The sequence below is a fragment of the Poecilia reticulata genome, chromosome 6 (assembly GCF_904066995.2).
Source record: "Poecilia reticulata chromosome 6, P_reticulata-male-v2, whole genome shotgun sequence".
NCBI classification, from domain to species: Eukaryota; Metazoa; Chordata; class Actinopteri; order Cyprinodontiformes; family Poeciliidae; genus Poecilia; species Poecilia reticulata.
The window spans coordinates 25,698,319-25,720,118 of NC_088835.1; the positions used below are offsets into that span (position 1 = coordinate 25,698,319).

General features: G+C 37.9%; 1 protein-coding gene across 1 annotated transcript; it reads right to left on the bottom strand.

Annotated features, from left to right (window-relative positions):
• Positions 1-151: 151 nt before the first annotated feature.
• On the bottom strand, positions 152-21,335 carry myo5c (myosin VC). Its single transcript, XM_008412021.2, has 40 exons — positions 21,145-21,335; positions 20,794-20,904; positions 20,536-20,707; positions 19,221-19,365; positions 18,246-18,402; positions 18,012-18,155; positions 17,136-17,217; positions 16,800-16,907; positions 16,609-16,715; positions 16,267-16,532; positions 16,096-16,177; positions 15,880-16,020; positions 15,686-15,808; positions 14,261-14,344; positions 14,010-14,141; positions 13,835-13,932; positions 13,648-13,734; positions 13,454-13,565; positions 12,999-13,210; positions 12,754-12,919; positions 11,933-12,079; positions 10,810-10,974; positions 10,592-10,685; positions 9,493-9,556; positions 9,142-9,416; positions 9,000-9,063; positions 7,759-7,839; positions 7,487-7,667; positions 7,309-7,402; positions 7,164-7,227; positions 6,916-7,084; positions 6,748-6,832; positions 6,572-6,664; positions 6,327-6,481; positions 4,894-4,983; positions 4,645-4,795; positions 3,616-3,901; positions 2,386-2,560; positions 2,232-2,312; positions 152-1,481 (listed from the first exon to the last, which is right to left on the bottom strand). Exons 1-40 carry the CDS (start codon positions 21,169-21,171, stop codon positions 1,329-1,331), a joined length of 5,223 nt encoding a protein of 1,740 aa, XP_008410243.2. The 5' UTR covers positions 21,172-21,335; the 3' UTR covers positions 152-1,328.
• Between the last annotated feature and the right edge of the window lie 465 nt (positions 21,336-21,800).

Here is a 21,800-nt window from a genome sequence, read left to right on the forward strand (position 1 = left end):
TGCTAGAAACAAAATATGTGTATTACTTTTTTAAGTAGTTAAAAGGAAAGCTGCTCAGTTTATCAAAGGGTTGCCAATTTCATCCACTTCAGAAGAAATTATTGTAGAAATAAGACATCCTGGTATGATTCACTAAATGACAGAAGCAACAAAGAAAATGATAATTTTAATAAGACCATCAATGCCCACAATGTCAGGAAACAAATGAACAGATATTTTCACCTCATTCTCCACAATGACTTTGTTTAACCCAAAATAAATCAAAGAAAGGAGCAAAAATGATTGTAGGTCATTTTAATTTATTTCTGGAAATACAACAATAAAATAAGTTCTTTCCTTCAGTGGTGAATGATGTTAAAAGCTTTAAACAATAAAATGAACTAACCACTTTCTAACACAAAAGTCAAAGCCACATAATTTATAAATCTTGGTCACAATTTTGTATTGCAGTTTAAGAAGTCATTTAACGTTTGTTTACAGGAATATTTGAATAAAAAATGTTCAGAACAAACACAAATTTAACATTCTGCATCTTGCGCAAAATTTTGTTTTCCTAGACTTGTTTTTAAAGAGTCTTATTTACAGTAAGGTGCGAGGTGAGCATAATTCAGTCGTGAGGAGCGAAAAGTTTAAGGATCGCCGTGTCAGATCCTGGTCAGGAACTCCAGATGAGCGACAGGTTTAAGGATCGCCGTGTCAGATCCTGGTTAGGAACTCCAGATGAGCGACAGGTTTCAGGATCACCGTGTCAGATCCTGGTCAGGAACTCCAGATGAGCGACAGGTTTAAGGATCGCTGGGACAGATCCTGGTTAGGAACTCCAGATGAAGGAAAGGTCTGAGGATCGCCGTGTCAGATCTGGGTTAGGAACTCCACATGAGCGACAGGTTTCAGGATCGCCGTGTCAGATCCTGGTTAGGAACTCCGGATGAGCGACAGGTTTCAGGATCGCCGTGTCAGATCCTGGTTAGGAACTCCGGATGAGCGACAGGTTTCAGGATCGCCGTGTCAGATCCTGGTTAGGAACTCCGGATGAGCGACAGGTTTAAGGATCGCTGGGACATATCCTGGTTAGGAACTCCAGATGAAGGAAAGGTTTAAGGATCGCCGTGTCAGATCCTGTTCAGGAACTCCAGATGAGCGACAGGTTTAAGGATCGCTGGGACAGATCCTGGTTAGGAACTCCAGATGAAGGAAAGGTTTGAGGATCGCCATGTCAGATCCTGGTTAGGAACTCCAGATGAGCAACAGGTTTAAGGATCCCCATGTCAGACCTGGAGTTCCTGGTTAGGAACTCCAGATGAGCAACAGGTTTAAGGATTCCCGTGTCAGATCCTGGTTAGGAACTCCAGATGAAGGCTGCTGGGAACCTGCAGAGACTCCAACGCCGTTGAAGACGGATAGAAGGGAAACGTCACCTGGAAGCGATAATCTGTGTCCAGCATCAGCTGTGTGGCGCCTTCGTATTCCTGAAGGAAGGACTGCAACAAAGACAAGAGGTCAAACAATGAAACGAACTGAGTACGGAACCAAAACAATGCCCAAGTATCAATCAGATTAAAAATAAATACAATGCTGTGTTACTCACATTGTACAGTGGGAATTAATACAAATATGCATTTTTTCCTTCCTTTCATCTGTGTTACTATTACCATTATTATTTTGTTCATTATGTTATCTTACTATAATCATCAGTTTTTAAAAAAATATTTGTTATATAACAGAATATAAAGAATTTATAGGTTTACATTGGCAAAAAGTTGGTAATTATTTTGATGTATGTCCAGTTATTTACAGTTGTCAGTATTATTATTATTATTATTATTATTATTATCTGCAGATTTCTTGTCTTTTCATGAGTTAGTTTGTATCCATTGTGTCCATTTAATATAATTTATTTGTTGCCTCTTTAGCACAATATATTGAACAGGCACATGAATATTATAACATGGTTTTAACTATATTTTGTAATTTAAAAAAAATTACAAAACATTTTGTGATTTTTGTCAATTTATTTACTTTTTAATTAAAGTAATATATTTCATCAAATTGAGATGATTAAATAAGTGTTCACGTCTTCCTGCTCCTTTTCAATCAGAAAATGTTATTCTTGGTTATGTATTCATGTTTTCTCTGTGCTACTGATTGCTTGCTTTCATGTTTTTAAAAACCACTTTGAAATAAATGAATACATCAAATCCATCTGTAAATGGATTGATTTCGAAGCTTACCTGAACTTGGCGAACAAACGATGATGTCACTCGTTTCTCAAAATCATCGATGGGTGTGTAGGAGTTCAGAATCTTGACAATCTGAAATTTAAGTTGGAGTTTGGGCTTAAAATAAGCATCAGAACGTGGTTGGTTGGGATTTCACTGGATTTACCTGAACAGGGTTGAGTTCGGTGCACTTTTCTGCGATTTCCTTGGCGTCTTCGTCGGTGGATTTGTTGACCTGCAGCAGCCAGGCGGCCTGAGCCAGAGGCCGCAGCGTGTCGATGGCGCCGCAGCTCTGCAGCCCGTTCTCCTTCAGCCACTCCTCCAGGTAGCTGATGTTACACCTGACGCCAGAGAGGAGCTTTAAGTCAGAGGAGGGCAGGAAACAGTTCACTCAAGTAACTTTTTGGAAAAAAACAACAACAAAAACACGTTTAAGGGCAATTTTACTACACTGTACGTTTTACTTTTACTTCAGTAATATGGAGCATTAGGGCCATTTAGAAAAAATAAAATGAAATTGAAAGTCACATTATTTTCATAATGTGATTTTATTCTTGAAATATGAATTTATTCTTGTATTATTATAACTTTGTTCTAGTATTATTTTGACTTTGTTTTATTCTCGTAATATTATGACTTTATTCACATATCAACTTAATTCTCCAAATGTGACTGTTCTCATAATACTTCATACTTTACTCTCATATTATTCAGACTTTATTCTCTTAATATGACTTTATCACGCAATATTATGACTTTATTCTCATATTATTTCAACTTTATTCTAGTAATATGTCTTTTTCCACATAATATGATCACTTTTCTCATATGACTTTATTCTCAAATGGACTCAATTCTTCTATGACTTTATTCTCCTTATATTATGACTATTCTCATAGTACTACAACTTTATTCTCATAATATTGACGTCATTCTTGTATTTTATTATTTATTTTTCTTAGCATGACCCGTTTTATTGTTGCTAACTTCACTGAATGCAAAAAAACAAAAAATGCACCAGATTCAGACACATCTACAGTTTAAGTTAAAGTAAATGTTCTTGTTTGTGCACAAGGTTTATTTTTAGTGTTACTTTCTACCTGCTGTGCCGTTTGGCACTGGAAGTTCTTCACCCCGTCTCACACACAGTATATCTGAATTATTTCATAATTATTTGCATTAGTTTTTATTCATACTAGTTTTCAAAATACCATAATTTGGACGCAAGTTTACATTTTTCTCTGTTTGACTGCGTAACCTTGGAACCAGTCACTCTTCTACTCTTGAACTTCTTACTTTTACTTGAGTAAAAGCATGTTGAAGTAGTTCTGCTGTTACTGGAGTAAAATCAACATTCTCCTGCTTTACTCGGATGTTTCTAAAACAAGCCACAGACCTGATCTGCATCCCTTTCCTGCAGGAGCACATGTCTTTGCGGAGCATGATTTGGTTGAAGGTGGTGGCTCCGATCAGAAAGAAGAGCTGTTTGACGGCCTGCTTGGTCAGGCTCTGCTCCATGCCGTGGTGGCTCATGGCGGAATAAAAAACAGAGAGTTCCTGCAGGATGGAGGAGATGGTGTACGTCTCCGAGTCGTTATACAAGCTGCTGGACCGCTTCCTGAAGCCGGTCGGTTTCATGCTAGAGATCCCCTGTAAGCTCTCATGCTCCAGCATACCAGGAACTGTTGGGATAAACACAGCAGCGTTGGGTTAAATTAAACTCATTTTTATTTTGAGTCAGATCACTGTCCTGAAAGAGCCGGGTGTGGTAAAATGTGTTGATAAAATCCATTAACGAACCTCTAAAATTTGAATAAATAGTCGCCTCTGCACTCGATGAGAACTTCTTAAAGTTAAATAATACTGAACATTATTTCACATTGATGCAATTTGGCAGAATACATGTAAAAACTCTGGGAGGAGATTATGTTCACTTAAAAAAACATAATTCTGGCTCTAATCTTCTGAGATCAAAAGTCAAAATCCTGAGAAAAACACTCAGGATTTTGACTTTTCTTCTCAGAATTTTCACTTTTTCCTCTAAATTTTCACTTTTCTTCTCAGAATTTTCACTTTTTCTCAAGATTGTAACTTTTTCCTCAAAATTTTCACTTTTTCTCAGAATTTTCAATTTTTTTCCTCAGAATTTTCAGTTTTTCTCAGAATTCTGACTTTTAATCAAGTCAAAACTGCAAAAAAAAATTTCAGAATTTTTTTTCTGTGGCCCTAATCAATCAAACAATCAATTAAAAACTGCTTTCAATTGACTGATAAAATAGTATTAAAGCATACAAGGTTCTATTTAATTGTGCTTCTGAGCCACAATAAACTTTATGGCAAACCGGATGTTTGACACGTTTGACATGTAAGGAAAACAGCCCAACATAACAAGCAGGATGTGATTATAATGGTTTGTGAAAAACACCAATAGCAGGTGTGAGCGTCTTCTGCATGACGGAGATGAGCTGATGGTAGATTTGTATGGCCAGGTCGCTGAGGATCTGTCTGTGTTCGGACAGATCGAAGTTCTGCAGGCAGTTCTTCTTCTGGCGCGGCGTACTCTGCTTCAGGAACTGCTAGAGAGGGGAAAACACGGAGGAAAAAGCTCAACAAAAACAAAACCTTGCACTGTAGTGCAGACAGGTTGAACCAGAACGATGCAGGAACTTCTTACTTCCTCCCCGCTGTATTGTTTCAGACAGTTGAGCAGCTGGTATGTGTTGGAGAGCCAGAAGGACAATGACTCAAAGTCTTTGTGGTGAGCCTGAAAGAAAGAAAAAAGATAGCAATCAACACTGACTGCCAGCCAAACAAGAAAGACCTGGAGTTTAGGGCTGAATACAAGTAAGACATTTACACCAACACATGAATGTTGGATTAATTTTGTTCCTTACAGAATGCATCTGAAACATTCTGACTGATTATTAGAGCTGAGAAATTATTTTAAAATTAATCTGCTTAATTACATGGTTGATGTGAATTAATCACGATTAATTAATTAATTGCGTGAATGAGCTCTACCTGGTTTTATTAATTGATTAAAATAGAATTTAACAAGTTATGGGATCATTGCTTCCATTTCACGTTTTTTATTTGCTCATAGCAGTTTAGTGTTACTTCAGCCGCTGCATGTAAAAATTTGTCTACAACAGTAAAATAATTTTGGGACTCTGAGAAACACAAAACGGGGCCAAGTAGGAGAAGTGTCACCGTTTCAGAGGTTACTTTTTAAGAAACGGGAGATTAGCCCCGTTGGGAAACAGCTGAAAAAGAGACGGAGGTTACGTCCAAACTGCAGCACAGACGACTTCCAGAAAGTACAGAAGTCTGTGCGTTGATCGCTCGTTAAAAGAAATTAACGCTGTTAAAATAATGTGAATTTACAAATTAATTTTGACAGCTCACTGATTTTGCTCTGTGAAATGCAGCAGCACCAAAACAATCCCGTGGCATAATGCTGCCACCGTGCAAAAAGAACTGAGTGAACACGTTTTTATAGTTTTATAGTTGAAACTTGGACACTATCGAGTATTCAGGCTTTTCCATTGTCACAATTACACATCAAAACTGGTTTAGCAAAGGATAAAGAGAGCCAGCACTACGCTTCTGAAATAACAACAACAAAGCTCCAAACTTTACATGAGTGAAAAAGTTTAAGGTTTAAAAGCTGGAAACGATAAAAATGTGATGGGAAACCATGTGAGAAGCTTCTTAATAACCTACAGTCAAAGTACAATGAACCAAATATTATTAATAATAAACTTTTATTTATAATGCACTTTAAAAAATGACAATGAAAGCATTAACTGATGCAAAAACAATAAAATCTTAACAAGAATATTTATGTGTCTATCATCCTGGCCCTGTAAAGATTAGAGAAAATCCACTTTATTTTCAAACATGTTGGCCAAATTGCAAATCATTGAAGTTGTTTGTTACATGATAATTAAAAATAACAGTTTAAAAACGTTACAGTCATTCACTTCCATGAACTAAATCATCATTATATTGATGTATGTACTTCAAGTTGCGTCTCAACAGTTATAAAGGGGATAAAACCTGACATATGAAGCGTTTCCAGTAACGGGGAGTGAAAATCAGCCTCACCAGGACGACCTTTTTGACCCCTTGGATGATCCCATTCATCAAAGACTTCAGTTTGTTGTCGTCGTTCAGGTAGTCGGCATGGCGGACGCACATGAAGAGGATGAAGGCTGGGAGAGTGGGAATCACATTGACCACCACACCTTTGGGCTTCAGGTCTGTGAATTAAATTTAAATGATTGTTATCCTGTTGAAATGTGGGAAAAAATAAATAAATAAATAAAATCTGATCAGCAGGCAGAGGAGACCAGTTATGATGTTTTGAATGAGCCTTGCTTCATCCTCCCTCTTATACTCCAACATGCCAAGATATTCTTTAGGAAGAGCAGGAGCTTGTTTTGCTGCGTGAGGAACAGGAGATGTAGTGAATATTGTAAAATTAAAATGTATCCATATTTTTATTATGAAGTAAAAATATAACAACCTTTCTGTGACATTTCAAGGCACTTTATTTGACTGTGGAGTTTCTTAATCCAGCGATCTTTCTGGTCAAGCTGCTCCTCCAAGTCCTGGAGTTTAAAAAAAGAGATTTATTCTGTTTTTAACTTTAACCCACACACTCACACTCACACGCACATACACACACACACACCATGTTCTCAGCTGTTAACTGCGACGTCTCCTCTCTCAGTTTTGTCTTCACTTCGCCCTCCATCAGCTGCTGCCTCTTCAAATGTTCGTTCTCCTCCTCCAGCTCCTCTATCCTCACTTGGAGCTCCTCTCTGATCTCCTCCAGCTCCTTGGCTTTCTCCTCAAAATGTCTAAAATACAGTAAGATGATTTTAAATGATAAACTGACACTTTGATTGAGAAAAAAATAACGGTATATTTAAATTTAACCTGCGCTGGGAGCTTTCTTCTGTGATCTTCTTGTGGAGAATGTTGCTGATCTCCATATTTTTTTCTGTCATGATGCAAAAAATTCAACAGTTAAATTTTTATATTCTACTTTACTGAGATGCACTTTTCTGAAAATCAAGCTCGCCTGCCAACTCGCTGTTCTGCTCCCTAACAACCGTCTCCAGCTCCTGCTTTTGTCTGTGCAGCTCTGAAACCTGCAGCTTCAGCTCCGGTATCACCTGGTCGTTGCAGGAAAAAACACAAAGTTTTGCATTTCATCCGTCGTCACGATGGACTCTGAGGTCAAGATCACATCAACATACCGAGTTCTCACTGCTCAGCCTCGACACTTCCTGCCGAATATCCTCGTTGATGTTACTTTTTTCCTGGAAAAGATTTTGCAGTTTTCCGTTCTCGTTCTGAAGGTGCTCCACTCTCAGAGTCAGGCCCTCCATCTGAGACTCGTACGTCTCCCTCTGCTCCTTCTGGTGGTTTTCCAGTAACCTGCCATTAGCATGTGACAGATTTGGTTGTGCAGAAGTAATTTTACCCGAGTATTAAATAGAAATGAAACTATACAGGTTAACTTCCAGACCTGGTGGCTTTTTGCAGACTCTCAAAGGCTTCCTGCACATCATCCAGTTCATAAATCTTCTCAGAGTCTTCTGGAACAAGCCTTCACAAAAACAGTTTGTAACTTTCATAAAAAATATTTTTTGTGTATATTTGTTGAAATTGTTGCCATGTTGTGACATTATAACATGAGACAGACAATAATGGTCAACAGCCAAAAAAGAAAAAACATCTGTGGCTTTTCAACAGTTTCAGGGTCATTTTGATGTGCTGAATCCAAAAATCACATTGGTTTTGCTCAATGGGTAAAATTTTCTGAACTACGGATCAACATGAGCATCAAAATGCATGACTTGTTCTCACATCTGGATCGGTTTCCTGATAATCTGGGTTATGTAGTGCAGCTGAGATGGGATCTCAGAGGATTTTGAACAATGAAGTCGTAATATTCAATTTACATACTTATCCTTATCAGTGTTCCACGTTTGTAACATTTAATTAATACACTCTGTCAGAAAACTATTTGTTTTCTCCTGTAACCTTTTTTTGGATGACAAATATTAACGGAAATGAACGGATAGTTTCACAAAAATGTCATTAATTTAGTCAGAAGATCAGATTTGTCTAAATCAAATTAGAATAAAAATCTGACTTGTTTGAGAAAAATGGATGTAATTTTGGGATTTAGTGGCGCAAAATAGTCATAATTCAGTTGAAACCCCCCCCCCCCCCACCCCAGATAAAATAAAAAAAATAAAAATAAAATTTGTAATTCAGTGTAATCTGTGAAACAACCCCAAAACAAATCAAGCTCATCTGCCTTTTCCCAGCACTAGAAATAACCAGTCAGAGCCAGGAGGCGGGTCTTTGTGCTATCAGTCACAACACAGCTAGCATAGCCTCTTGTGAACACTCAGGCTAGTTAGCATAGTCACCGATGTCAGTTTTTCTGTAACGGTAAGTTATTTTTCCGCCATTATAACATTTAGCAGCATGCTCATATGCATGATTGACAGCGCTAAGTCCTTCCTCCTGGCTCTGATTGGTTGTTTTTGACCGACAGCGGTTAATTTCTTCGGAAGGCAACGGAGGAGGTGGAGATCGATTTTTTCACAGATTATAGGTTTCATATTATACAGTCACAACATGGTGATGCTTCAACAAATATGTAAAAAAATATATAAACATAAAAGTTATGTAGTGCAGCTTTAAAGGGAAAATAACAGGAGGAATGTGAAAAATTTAAATGAAACTCCAGTTTACCCCAAAAGCTTTTCCTCTTCAATAAAACCGCCAAGCAGCTGTCTTATAATTTCCTTCGTTTTAGCTGCAACAGAATAAATGAACCTAAATGCTTCATTTATTTTAGGAGTGGTGGTGAAAAACGAGTGTTAAATCTGGAAACCTCTTGTTTGCTCCGACTCTTCCTTCATCTTACGGTCCAGGTTGTCCTTCTGATTCTGCAGGTTGTTCAGATCTCTGCGCAGCTCCGGGATGACCTTCACATGCTTGGTGAGCTGAATGACCTGTTCCTGCAGGTCAGAGCACACCTGCGCCCCGTCCTCAACCTTCCTCTGGAGACTCACTCTGTCCTCCTTCAGTCTCTTTAGCTCCTCCTTCAGGGTTTCCAGCTCCTTCTCGTGGTCGTGTCTCTGGATGTCAGTGTTGTTCTCTGCAATCCTGCCAGGAAATCAGTTATTAGCCTCATCAGCTTCGACATGCTGAAGATTTATTTTGCATTTTTAAAAATACGAACTTTCTAAGCCGAACTTCATTCTCTTTCTCTTCCAGGAGGCTTCTTTTTACTTGATCAAAACTTTCTGTAAGACGTAAAAACTGGTCATACAGGTGGCAAAAAGATTGCATACAATGTATGCTGTAAAACTACAGAAGGGGTTTAAGTTTTACATTTAAATCAAACTTTTTATTTCTGGATAAATACCACTTGAATGATTGCAATAACTTGACAAAAACTCATAAAATATAATATTTTTAAACCAGAAAACCATAAATATATAAAATATGAAACATAACATTACAAACATCTCTGCTAGACAGCAGCACAAACATATAATTATAATGATACATCCTTTGTGAAATGTATTAATTTTACATATTTACACAACGGAATATGTCAGAATGTATCAGATAAAAAAAGATGGAGTGAGCACTCTGACTTTCTCCAAAGATCCTAATACAGAGGAAAAGCAGGTAAACGTTTTTTTCTTATTTCAAATATATTTGCCTTCACAATTCAAGTCCGATAATTTTTGTGATAACTATTTGTTTGAAAAGGAGAGAGGCAGAAATATAAACTTATTTAATCCTGTCTCCTTTGTTTTATGTCTTACTTTTTTACACAGTATCCTTTGTTTAAAGAAAAAGAAAACAGAGTAACTTTGTGCCAGCTTTCAGATACTTCCATTAACTGTTTTGCACAGCTGCTCGCTACTGTAAAGTATCTTGATGACGAAGTTCGTGACGGGAATCATCACAGTAATGCTGGTAATAAACGGAGCATAAAACCTCACGATAAGGTTAATTCTCTAAAAATCTTAGCCTTTTGCTTTTTAATGTTAGCTTATTCCTGACTCTGGTCAATTACAGATAAACTGGGCTCACCATAGAGAACTTTTAAGACTGTGCGTAGGGTGCCGATCTGTTAAGTCTCCAAGCTTAAGATTTTTCCTGACTTCCTCCTTAATTTCCAGGCTACTTTCCTCTTGAATATTTTACATGCTACATACTTTCTGAATTGTTAGAATTGTTCCTCTGTTATCTGATGGTCTTTCTGGATATATTTATACAACTTTAAATATTAAGTGTAAAAAAAAAAATCTGACTTTTTTTTTTACCTTTGGTTTTCTTGATGGAAACTTCAAGCTTTTTCTCCAAGTTCTGCTTTTCAGTGTTTAGTTCTTCAAATCGCCTTTGAAGCTGATTAATTGTCTAAAGTAAAAATAAAAGGCTCAAATCAATATATATATATATATATATATATATATATATATATATATATATATATATATATATATATATATATTTGAGTTCAGACATTTATTTTGAGACTAACCATGCTCGCCTCTTCTCTTGCTTTCTTTTCTCTTTCCTCCAGTGATGCCTTCAGGGTCGTTAGTTTTTCCAGCTGCGCCTCCTGACTGTGGAGTTTCTCCATCGTTTGGGAATGGCTGCTGGCCAGACTCGTCAGTCTCTCCATTAATGCTCGATTCTCTTTGTTCTGAAGGAGGAATACAAACTCAGCCGCTGTTAAAACTATTCATACACCTGGCAGATTTGCATTGAAGTCAGTTTCTGACAGGTAACGAGGAAAGCAACAACACCATCAGTGTTAAAAACATTTATTTTTATGATTTTTTAAAATTGTATGCTAAAAATTATTGATGCTCTTCTCAGTTGGAGATGTGCATTTCTTTGTCTTGGTCTGTTTTACAGAATTTCTGAAGTTTGCAGTTGAAACTAGAGATGCACCGAACGGATATTCAGTCTAATTCTATGCTTTATTATTTATTTTTCATTTTAATTACAATTCCCAAATACACTTTCTGAACCATTTAAAAAAGGATTGTAGGTGTTTACTTTTACATTTCTGATCAAGACAGTCAGCATTTTGTTTTAGCCAGTTTTACTTTTTATTATTATTTATTTTACTTTGAAATGAATAAATTAAATTGTGTTGTTTTTAAATGTTTGACCAAACTTGTGAAGCTTTTGGTGCATTTAAGTGTGCTGTACTGGTGCAAAGTTGTCAAATACATTTGTAATTCAATACATGTATGTCTATGTTTAAAAAAAATGTTTTAAATAACTTCAGCAATGTTTTTCTGTATCAGATCGGTATTGGCCGATACTAAACTTCAGATACTGATATCAGTATCGATATCGTAAGTGAAAAAAGTGGATCAGTGCACCGAAATGATCAATAATTAATGTAAAAATCCTTATTGAATCAAAAAGTTTATAATTGATGACCAGCTTTTGTATGTTTCCTGGTCTTTTAATGATTTATCTTTTGGTTATGACGTTTGTTTTAGGTTTTAAGGCATCAATGTCGATATCACTTACAGGTAAAATTAAATTTAGACACAATTCTTTCAGAAGTCTGAGTAACATTGAGTTTAACAGTGCATGCATTAGTCTAGGATAAAATTCAAAGCTGAAATGAGAAGCATTTTCACCTGCTCTTCACTCTTCTTCCTGAGCTGCTGCACCCGGTAGGAGAGCTGCACATTGAGCACAAGGCGGCGCATGGTTTGAAAACGCCGCCGGGCCAGCCATGCTTTGGCATATTTCTGCAGAACCAGAGCTTTGTGCTCCTCCATCATCTGCAAAATTAGATAAAGAAACACAGACCAACATATTTCACAAATCAGAGTTTTCCAGAATCTCAGCTCAGACTGACAGTTTCCAGAGCCGTTTCAGCATCGACTGCATTCAGGTTGGTGATAATACGCAACATTTTTTGTTGTCTTACTATATTCTGACCAGAACCAGATCCTTTTACGACAGACTTGACTCTTTGAACACAAAGAGTGGCAATATGTCCTTTTAAATCATGACTTTGCCCTGGGATTTCTGCTTTGCCAATTTCAATACTACTATTAGACACTTGATAAGTTAGTTTTGTCTTATTTCAAGTGTACTAACATATTTGCACTAGAAACTAGACCAAAATTACTTGGTGAGATTTTGTGTTTTTGCAGTGTAACCAATGATTAATCATTGATAATGTCACATATAACAGATTCTAGAGATTTTAAAATAAGTAAAACAATAAGATAAATGTAACAACATGGCGTTTAATTAAAAGTTATGTGCATTTCTGCCACACAATGACAACTATTTTGAAATAATTTTCTTCTGAAATCTTTTTAAAAACCCTCCAAATGTGAAAAGCAGCCTAAAATCTTCTTTTCTTTTCAGTGTGTTGCGTGTGTTTAAAAGCAGCCCAACTGGGGGGAAACCTGTCCAATCTGGCAACTCTGCCTCAGCTGCAGACCTTCTTGTAGCGTTTCCTGGCCATCCATCCTCTGGTGAAGGCCTGGATGGTGATGGAGGCCATCTGGACGACATGGTAGATCTGTCTCATGCGGTAACCTCTCCAGTGTCTCTGGATCACCACAGCAGCCCAGCCCCGCTTCAGGGTTTCAGCGGTCACCGTTTTACTGAAAGTTTGACAAGCGATAGTTTAGCTTTGCGATGGAGCGCCACACCAAAACTCTGCGTTCTGTGACGAGCCCTAACCGGATCGTCCTCTTCCCTCGGATGTACTGCTGCAGGATGACGGCCGCCTCTCGTATCCTCAGGTATTTCCTCTTGCGGCTCCATCCACGGACGTGTTTCTGAATCGTCACGCAGGCTCCTCTCAGTCGATCCAGACGCAGCTTCTCCAGGTAAGCTACCTGTCCGGCGCGGAAGAAGATCTTTGTACGGCCAAACTTGTACTGGTTAGAGTCCTGGAGATGAAGACAAAACACACATAATATCAAAACACACATAATAGCACATTTATGTCTATGTTTAAAAAAGACACATTTTAAGTCAATTCAGCACTGTTTTTCTGTATCACATCAGTGTCAGCTGATACAGAAAGAAGTAAATCAGTGCATCTTTCCTTGAAGCCTGACAAAATGTGAAAAAGTCTCAGGTGTATGAATATTAAGTCTCATACTGAGAAACACTGGAAAATTACAGCTGACCTGAATCAATCTCTGCAGGACATTTTTGCAGGTTTGTTTCTTGTCGTTGAAATCTGCCTCCACGTGTGACATCAGGATGCTGTATCGGCTGTAAAACTCGATGTACGTCCACCTGAAAAACAAAGAACGAAAAGATTTTTCAGGGAAAGCATTAACAGATATAAATGTGTTGCAAGTTACACAAATAGAGTCACCTGGACGGGTAGCTCTGTGCACTGATCCGAATAGTCTCAAGCACTCCGCAGGCCCGCAGCTGCTGCACCACTCGCCCCGAGTCGTATCTAAAGCAGAAGTAGCAAAAAGAAAACAAAAATAAAATAATCTGGAAAGTTTGGTGAATAAGGAGCTAAATATTCAAAATACAATTCCACAAAAACGTACTCAAATGGGAGTTTTTCATCGTTGGGCTTTATGCAGCGCACATAGTGAGGGGTGGTGGCGTTCAGCGTTTCCATCAGTAAAGACAAGGAGCTGCGAAACTGCATCAAATCACAACGTTCAGAGGAAAAAAAAAACAAGAAACTTAGTTTATTCTAGATAAATGACAAAAACTCACCTTATCTCCCACTGAGGTCCTCAGCTGCTTGTTGGCTGGTTTCACCGAAGGCCTGGCTGATTTAACTTTGATGCCTTTACTGGTTGCTCTGCTCGGCTCCTCCTCTTGGAAAAAATGTGCCAGAAAGGAAAACTGATAGCAGGCGCAAACAGAGGAAATGTGTTAAAACGTGGAAAAACAGCTGCTCTGCCTGGCTTGTGTAAGACTTTCGACGTGTTTTGCAATTATTATTATTTATAAACTTAGATCACCTTGCTGGCTCTCATCGTGTCTACCAGCTCTTCATAAAGAGCATCTCGATTCTTCTCAAGAAAACCTCGGCACTGATATTCAACCTGCTCAGGAAACAAAGTTTAGATTAAAAAAGAAAAAAGAAAAAACAGGCTTCAAGCCTCGGAAAAGTAGCTAGAAAGTACAGAAATCATTCTGCATAATCTTTCAAATAACTCACTGTGAAGATAATAATAACTGATAATCCTTTTTTTATCATAAAATGACCATATTTCACCACTAAATACTCACACAGGCATTAAAAATGAGATATTTTTGGCTTATATTAAAAGGATAAAGGCTGCACAGTGGTGCAGTTGGTAGAGCTGTTGCCTTGCAGCAAGAAGGCTCTGGGTTCGATTCCTGGCCCTGGTCTTTCTGCATGGAGTTTGCACAGTTCTCACTGTGCATGTGTGGGTTTTCTCCGGGTACTCCGGTTTCCTCCCACAGTCCAAAAACATGACTGTCAGGTTAATTGGCCTCTCCAAATTGTCCCTAGGTGTGAGTGTGTGTGTGCATGGTTGTGTGTCTCTGTGTTGCCCTGCGACAGACTGGTGACCTGTCCAGGGTGACCCCGCCTCTCGCCCAGATCGTTAGCTGGAGAGGCACCAGCAACCCTCCCGACCCCACTGAGGGACAAGGGTGTTAGAAAATGGATGGATGGATTAAAAGGATAATTTATCACTTTATGAACAAACGGAGCTTGGTTCAAATGGAAGGTTTTGCTTGTCGCTTTCCCATAAGCAAACTTCCACCAATACAACTAATTTAGAACATTTATCAGATTTATATAAAAGTTTGACAGCTGTTGATGAGAAGGTCGTTAGCATGCTTGTTAGGTGGGAGATGAGATGCTTAAGGGATGAACCCAGCATGTCATTGTAGTGACTTTTAGTGAAATAAAGTAAACATTTTTTAGAAATTTTTCAGCAGAAATGTATGTTATGTTGTGGTTTATCGACAAATTACGGTACTATGTAGTCATCCTGTCGCCGCTTATGCTAGTCTAACCGCCAAAGTCGGTAATCTTCTGAGTGTTCATTACCCAAGTGATGTGTGCCTAATCACAATACAATACCATCACTTTATGAATTCTGCAACTAAAAACTAACCAAAAGAACAAAGAAACATAATGTATTCCTATAACTAATAAAAACTAAACTGAAACTGGAAAATATTTAGCTGAGAAAATCTAGAAATCTAAAAACTGATTAAAATGAGTTGAATTTGATAAACAAAAACTCACAATGAAGTAAAACTAAACTATAATTCTAACTCTGGTACAGAGCTTTACGTTACTTCAGGAAAAAAAACAAAAAAAAACACACACACACATGGACCAATCAAGATTCATAAGGATAATTCGAAGACATACATCATGCGAACTCTGGGTTGTTTTACTCCACCTTGTCTGCAAAGTGTTGAATCACAAAGGCCTCATTTGATAACCTGGGCTTCTCAAACAAAGGATTGGCTTCCAGGTAGTTGAACAGCTTCTGCAGCCAGCTCTGGTCTGTTCCCTGAGGAAACTGCAAAAGGATTTTCCAATGTCAGCAGCAGATTTAACAGAAACAGCTTAAAAAGTCGAAAACACATTTACTAAGCATTCTTCATCGAGCAAGTCGAGGATCCCCATCTTTGCTTCAATCAGGTCGATGACAGGCTGATTATCATAAAAGTCTATCAGCGTCCAAGGGATGTCCTCCTTCATGTACTCCTCCTGCTCCAGTTTGAACACATGCTGAAAAGGAAGAGACATAATATAAAGCTCATAAATCACCAGGCTGGAGCCAGAAAACCAAAATATGTTTCATACCAAGTTAAACTGCTGCTGGAGCTTTTCGTTTGCATAGTTGATACAAAACTGCTCAAAACTGTTGATGTCGAACGTTTCAAATCTGAGGAGAAGAGCAAAAGAAAATCTAACGATGAAGGGAAAACAGGAAAAAAGCATGAAGGAAGATAAGTCAGGAAGTGTCATTTGCACCCGTAGATGTCCAGAACGCCGATGAAAGCGTGTTGTTTCCCAGGAACCTGCAGCGCCGTGTTGATCCTGCTGATGATGCAGTCAAACAGGTGTGCGTAGATCTGCTTAGCCAGAGCGTCTCTGCCGGCCGCCGCTCGCTCTTTAGGAACCGGCTTCACCACCGTCTCAGCCACCAGAACGATCCGGCGATTGCACAGCCATCGCACCAGCTCAGCCGCGCTCACGCACAGCAGGTCACAGAACGCCGCCAGGTGTGAATCGCTCAGCTGCGACATAAACGCGACGAGCTTTTTAATTCCACCTGCTGAAATCGGCACGCATTTTACTTTGAAAAGCACTCACAGGAGCTGATGACTTGTCGTCCCCAGAGCTTCTGATCTCCACATTCCCCAAATGCAAAATTGCAGCTAAAACTTTAAAAACGTCTGACTGGAAGTCCTCTTTCAAACCTGCATGTCAGAAAAAAGTTTGCATCTTAAGGCAAACGTGAGAAATGTAGAAAAATAAAATGCTTAAATGTGAGGTGAGTTTACCCAGAAGGAAGAAGGTCTGTCGAGTCTCTTCAAAGTCCTTCCTGTCATTCACACCATCGATGGTTATGTCGCCACCCATGCCGGTGTACCTGAACTCATCGGCACTCACTGCAAATCAGTAAGACGACAAAGTATCAAGAAAAAAAGAGTGAAACCAAATTGTTTTTCTGTGAAAATAGAACCAAAAAACCCATCAGATTTTTAAAAAGACACAAACAAAAACTGCAATAATTCCTTATTATTCAAGCTGTTAGCTAAAGGGTTCATATCCACTGGTAAAACAAAGTCAGCTGAGCATCCAGCCTTCAGAAACAACAACTCATGACAAACACTCACACAGTCTCAGGTGCTTGAACTCTGCAGAGTCTGCACACGAACACATCTGGTAGAATATGTGGTAATTACGCTCATTTTCTGCCTACAAAAACAATAAAGCAGGACAACAGAAAACAAACATATGAATATATGAAATATCTACAAAGATGATGTAAAAAGAACAGCACATTCATGGTTCCTCACTTGACCTTTGTCTCATTTAGTTACGTTTTTATTGGGATCTTATGACAGAACAGCAGAAAGCAGGACACCATTAAGAGTTGGAAGGGAAAAAATAAAAGGTTTTCACCACCAACACTTTGGTGCATTTAAATAAGATTAAATACAACTACCAAAATGGCAACAAAAAAAAAATCCATCTGTGTTACATTTAATCAGAGGAGTAGCTAACAGAAATGCATCTTTAGGTTTATTACTGTCACACAACGTTTTTGCTGAAATGTGATTTATTTTTCATACTGCTAATTAAATCTGACTGCAATTAGACTTTTGAGCGAAGGATTTACGTCCCCAAAGCGACCTGCATGCGCAGAAGAAGAACACAGACGTCACACAGCAGCGCTCACTTTACTGAAGTAATAATGGACGGAGCCAATTCTGGATCAATTTTAAAGCAGAGAGCCGACAGAATCGTCATAAGATCATATCAACAGAAAGGAAGCAAAGCAAAAGAAAGATCGGAATCAGGCGGGTTCAGATTGCGGTGAAAAAATCTGATATTTTTCGCATTTGCCTGCTGTGAATGCAGCTTCAGTGCATCTTCTCCCTTCCACTAAGTAACAATGCTCTGCTTTTGAATTTAGCATGAAAATATGTGAATAGATTTAAGGGGGTGTAAATACTTTTGCAAGGCTTGTATTAATCTTTTTTCCCTACCTGAAAAACCACCCTGGACTTCTCTAAGAGGTAAGTCCTCATGTTCGCTCCAATGATGCGATACCGCCTGTCAAAGCTGATCTCTGTGTATTTCCCAAACCGGCTGCTGTTGTCGTTTCGGGTGGTTTTTGCATTTCCAATTGCCTGAAGAAAAAAAAAGAGACAAAAACACCTTTTAGTATTTTTTTGTTGATTCTTCATTGTGTTGCTTCAAAATGTCGGGTAAAATTGTACCTCTGTGATCGGATTGGAAGCCAGCACTTTGTCTTCAACCCGAGTCTGACTTCCAGATTTGCTCACAACAGCAAAGTACCTCATAGCGTAACGGGCCGAGACGGTTTTACCCGCTCCGGATTCCCCGCTCACAATGATGGACTGGTTTTTATGGTTCCTGTTAGTGAAAATCAGTCAATCATTTATGTAGCACATTTCACAGTGCTTTAAATTATAAAAACACGAAAATACAAAGTCATCAACAGTCATTACACATCAAAATATTGGTTAGTTTTTCATTTATTGTGGTTCAAAAGCAACAATAAACTGGTGGGGTTTTAAGCCGAGCTTTAAACGAACTCAGCAGTTTTACAATTTTCTGGAATTTTGTTCCAGATTTGTCTTGCGTAGAAGCTAAATGCTGCTTCTCTAAAATGCAGTTCAAATTGCTATAGCATCACAGGATGCACAAGAATCAAACTGATTGAAATAGAAATTACTTCTGCAAGAAATTGGAAACAACATTTGAGTAGCAAACGTGAGCCCCAGTTTCGCTCTGACGACCCTCAAGTCTCGATGGAAACTGAAACTGGTAGCAATGATCTCCTTCAGGAATAAATCTGTTTGTACGTGTTGATTTCTTTTAATCAGATTGGTTTCCACGCCTGTTTATCTCTCTATCTCTCCTCCTTTTCAAGCAGAAAGGAGCAGGAAAGTAGTGCTATGATTATTATCCTGTTCTTGGTTATATTTGCAGATGTTTTCTCTTGTCCCAATACTTGTTTGTTTGTTTTAAAAAAAAACTGATTTAAATAATTGCATATATGTATACATTTTGGATGTGTGAGTTTCTGTATTTCTTCTTGGCTAATACAACAAATTAGCAAAACAAAAAACTGGCCACGACATATTAATCTAAAGCTATATCCAGAGAATGTTTGACTGGTTTTAGAGAAAAGTCAGACGATATTCCAAGTGATTTGTACATTTTGTTACCTGGCCATCTGTTTGTACGCCTCCTCCGCCACAGCAAATATATGAGGATCCATGTCTCCCATGTTCTGGCCTGAATAAGCATGAATGATAGCGTCTCCATAGACAGGAAGCTGTTTATACGGATTTACAGCGACCAGAATGATACCTGGAAAAGAGGAACCAGCGAGTCTGAGCCGAAAGCAAAACCTGGGTCTGCAATAATAACACACCTGAAATCTGTCCACATTCTGTTCTTATAAAAATGTTTTACTGGGATTCATGTAAATGGGTTTAATGGGTAATTTTTTTTTACAAGTTTTACCACAACTGGCCTTTTGAGTACACTGTAAAATATTTGAAGGTGGTTTAAGTTGAAAATGAAAGTCCACCTGCTGCCTTGAAAATGCAATTTAAGTCACAAAAAAACTGTTTTGGTTTAAACTCAGAAATAAAAGTTCATAAAGTTGATTTAACAACAAGAGGCAAGTTGTCTAAACATTGTTTTTTAACTTAATTCATCTTGAATTGTGAGTTTTAACTAAAAAACTGGTCTCACCTGGTTAAAGAGCCACATTTCTCTATTATTTCACTCACAACATCATGTTCAAATAACTAATTATTTAACTTTAGATTAATTTAAATTCTTGTTTGAACAAAGTTTCTGATCTGATGATGAATTTTATTAAACATCCCAATGAATTCAGCTCAGAAACATTTAGTGTGATCAGGACATTATCCTCAAGCTTTGCTAACTGAGAATTGCATTAAAATGAACATTTGCCTTAATAAAACACCAGAGTCAGATCAACGTAACACACTTCCACCTCAGGAGACAGAAACATGCCGCTAAGCATTCTGGGAAATAGCTCCCACTCCTGTCTTTTTCTTCTTTCAGTTTTTTAAGTGCAAACCTAAAAACTCAGTATATTCAACTCTTGGAGGTTTGACTAAATGAATAAAAAGTTAACACAACTCACTGCTGTAAGTTTATCTTTCACAAACTTACATTTAGGTTCAAAATCTAAAACTCTAAAACTGGATATGTTTATTTGACTTAAAGAGTATAAGAGAGTAGACACAACTAAATGCAGCTCAAATGTTTTACAGTTCATGGTCTTGATGTGGCCAGAAATGAAAAGTTGACATTTCTGCCTCACATGTTTGCTGTGTGTCCTGAATGACTTTCTTTCAACAGTTATTTGGCTAAAAAAAAAAGTTCGTTTTGCACTAGAAACTATAAGCACTTGGTAAGATTTTGAGTTTTTGCAGGGATTAAAACTGAGCATTAATAATTCTGCAAGACACTTGAGTAAGGCATAAAAATAAATACCCTTACCACAGTAGGTGTAGATGATTCTGGACTCGACAAATCGGACTTTGAGGTTGTGCAGGACCGCAGGTTCATGCAGGTAGCTGAGAGCCGTGAGGTCGTTCTCCCCTACCAAGATGTCTGGGTTTCTGAGAGGGGGCAGCTTGGGCTTGGAGGGGTCAACCGGGTGGAGGCGAACCTGCAGAACGACAAGTCAAAGGTCAGATGCTCATTTTCACATCTAGGGAGTCATCAGAGTTGCAAGTAGATGTTTTATTTGCTCACAGTTCCGTCTTCGAGGAGTAATTCAAGAACATCATCGCCCGAGTGGAAGTCTCTAGTGATTTCAGCCGATTTCCATACTTGTTCTTCATCTGGTATCCACACTCTGTTATACTGGAAGAAATGAGTGAAAAAATAATTAAGATTTTTACATAAAGTAAGCATAAACGTCACTTTAATTGTACATAAATGTTTATATTTCCTAAAAAAAATTAAAAATAATAATAAATAAAAAAAATATTCACGATGCGTTACACTCCCACAACACTGGGAACGTTTCCATATGTCTGTGAAAACGTCAAATACATCACACATATGTTAACAGTATAAAAATAATAAACAGCTGACTCTTACCTTTGTGTACAGTTCAGATAAAGCCATGTTTGAGCTTCACTTTGTGTTTTTTAGCACCTGCTGCTTCCCTGTACTTTCTCTCCAAGTTGCCATAAAGTCCCTGAGAGACTGCACTTGTTTCTAACAACCATAAAACAATCACCGAACAAGTTTCACAAAGTAGGATCGCGCTTCCGGGAAGGGTTTTCACAATAAGAGCCTCACTAAAGGAAATAAGATACTTTAAAATAAAAACATTACGACCAAATCCATCCATTCATAGATTGGAGGTGTGGGTAAGTCAGTCACAAAATTGTTTTTCTTTATTTTTACTATGAAAAAACAACTAAAAGAAAGAGTATTTGAAGTGCAACAGTGTGGAAATACCCAAAGAAATTGGAGGTGATGCTTGTTTTAAAAAGTTAATCTATGGTTGGATTGGAAGTGTATTAAGATAGTTGTTTTACTATTATAATTATGCATAAATATCATGTACAAAAAGCAGTATTTTGGCATGTTTGTTTAAATTCTTTCTGTAAAGTATGTTTACCACCAGAAGAACTACTGTAATATCTTCTTGTATGTATTTGGATGTATTACATCTGTCATTTTTATTCATTTTTAACAAGTATATTTAAAAAAATGAAGTCACATTTACTCAATTACATTTTCTTGAG

What these genes read in the sequence shown, in the direction of transcription:
- myo5c (XM_008412021.2), bottom strand. Translation starts at nt 21,171, where the DNA reads ATGGCTTTATCTGAACTGTACACAAAG. An exon ending in AGTCCAGGGTGGTTTTTCAG is followed by an intron (nt 17,218 to 18,011) that starts GTAGGGAAAAAA and finishes TTGTTTTTGTAG; the next exon opens with GCAGAAAATGAGCGTAATTA. An exon ending in GCAGAACAGCGAGTTGGCAG is followed by an intron (nt 7,228 to 7,308) that starts GCGAGCTTGATT and finishes GCATCATGACAG; the next exon opens with AAAAAAATATGGAGATCAGC.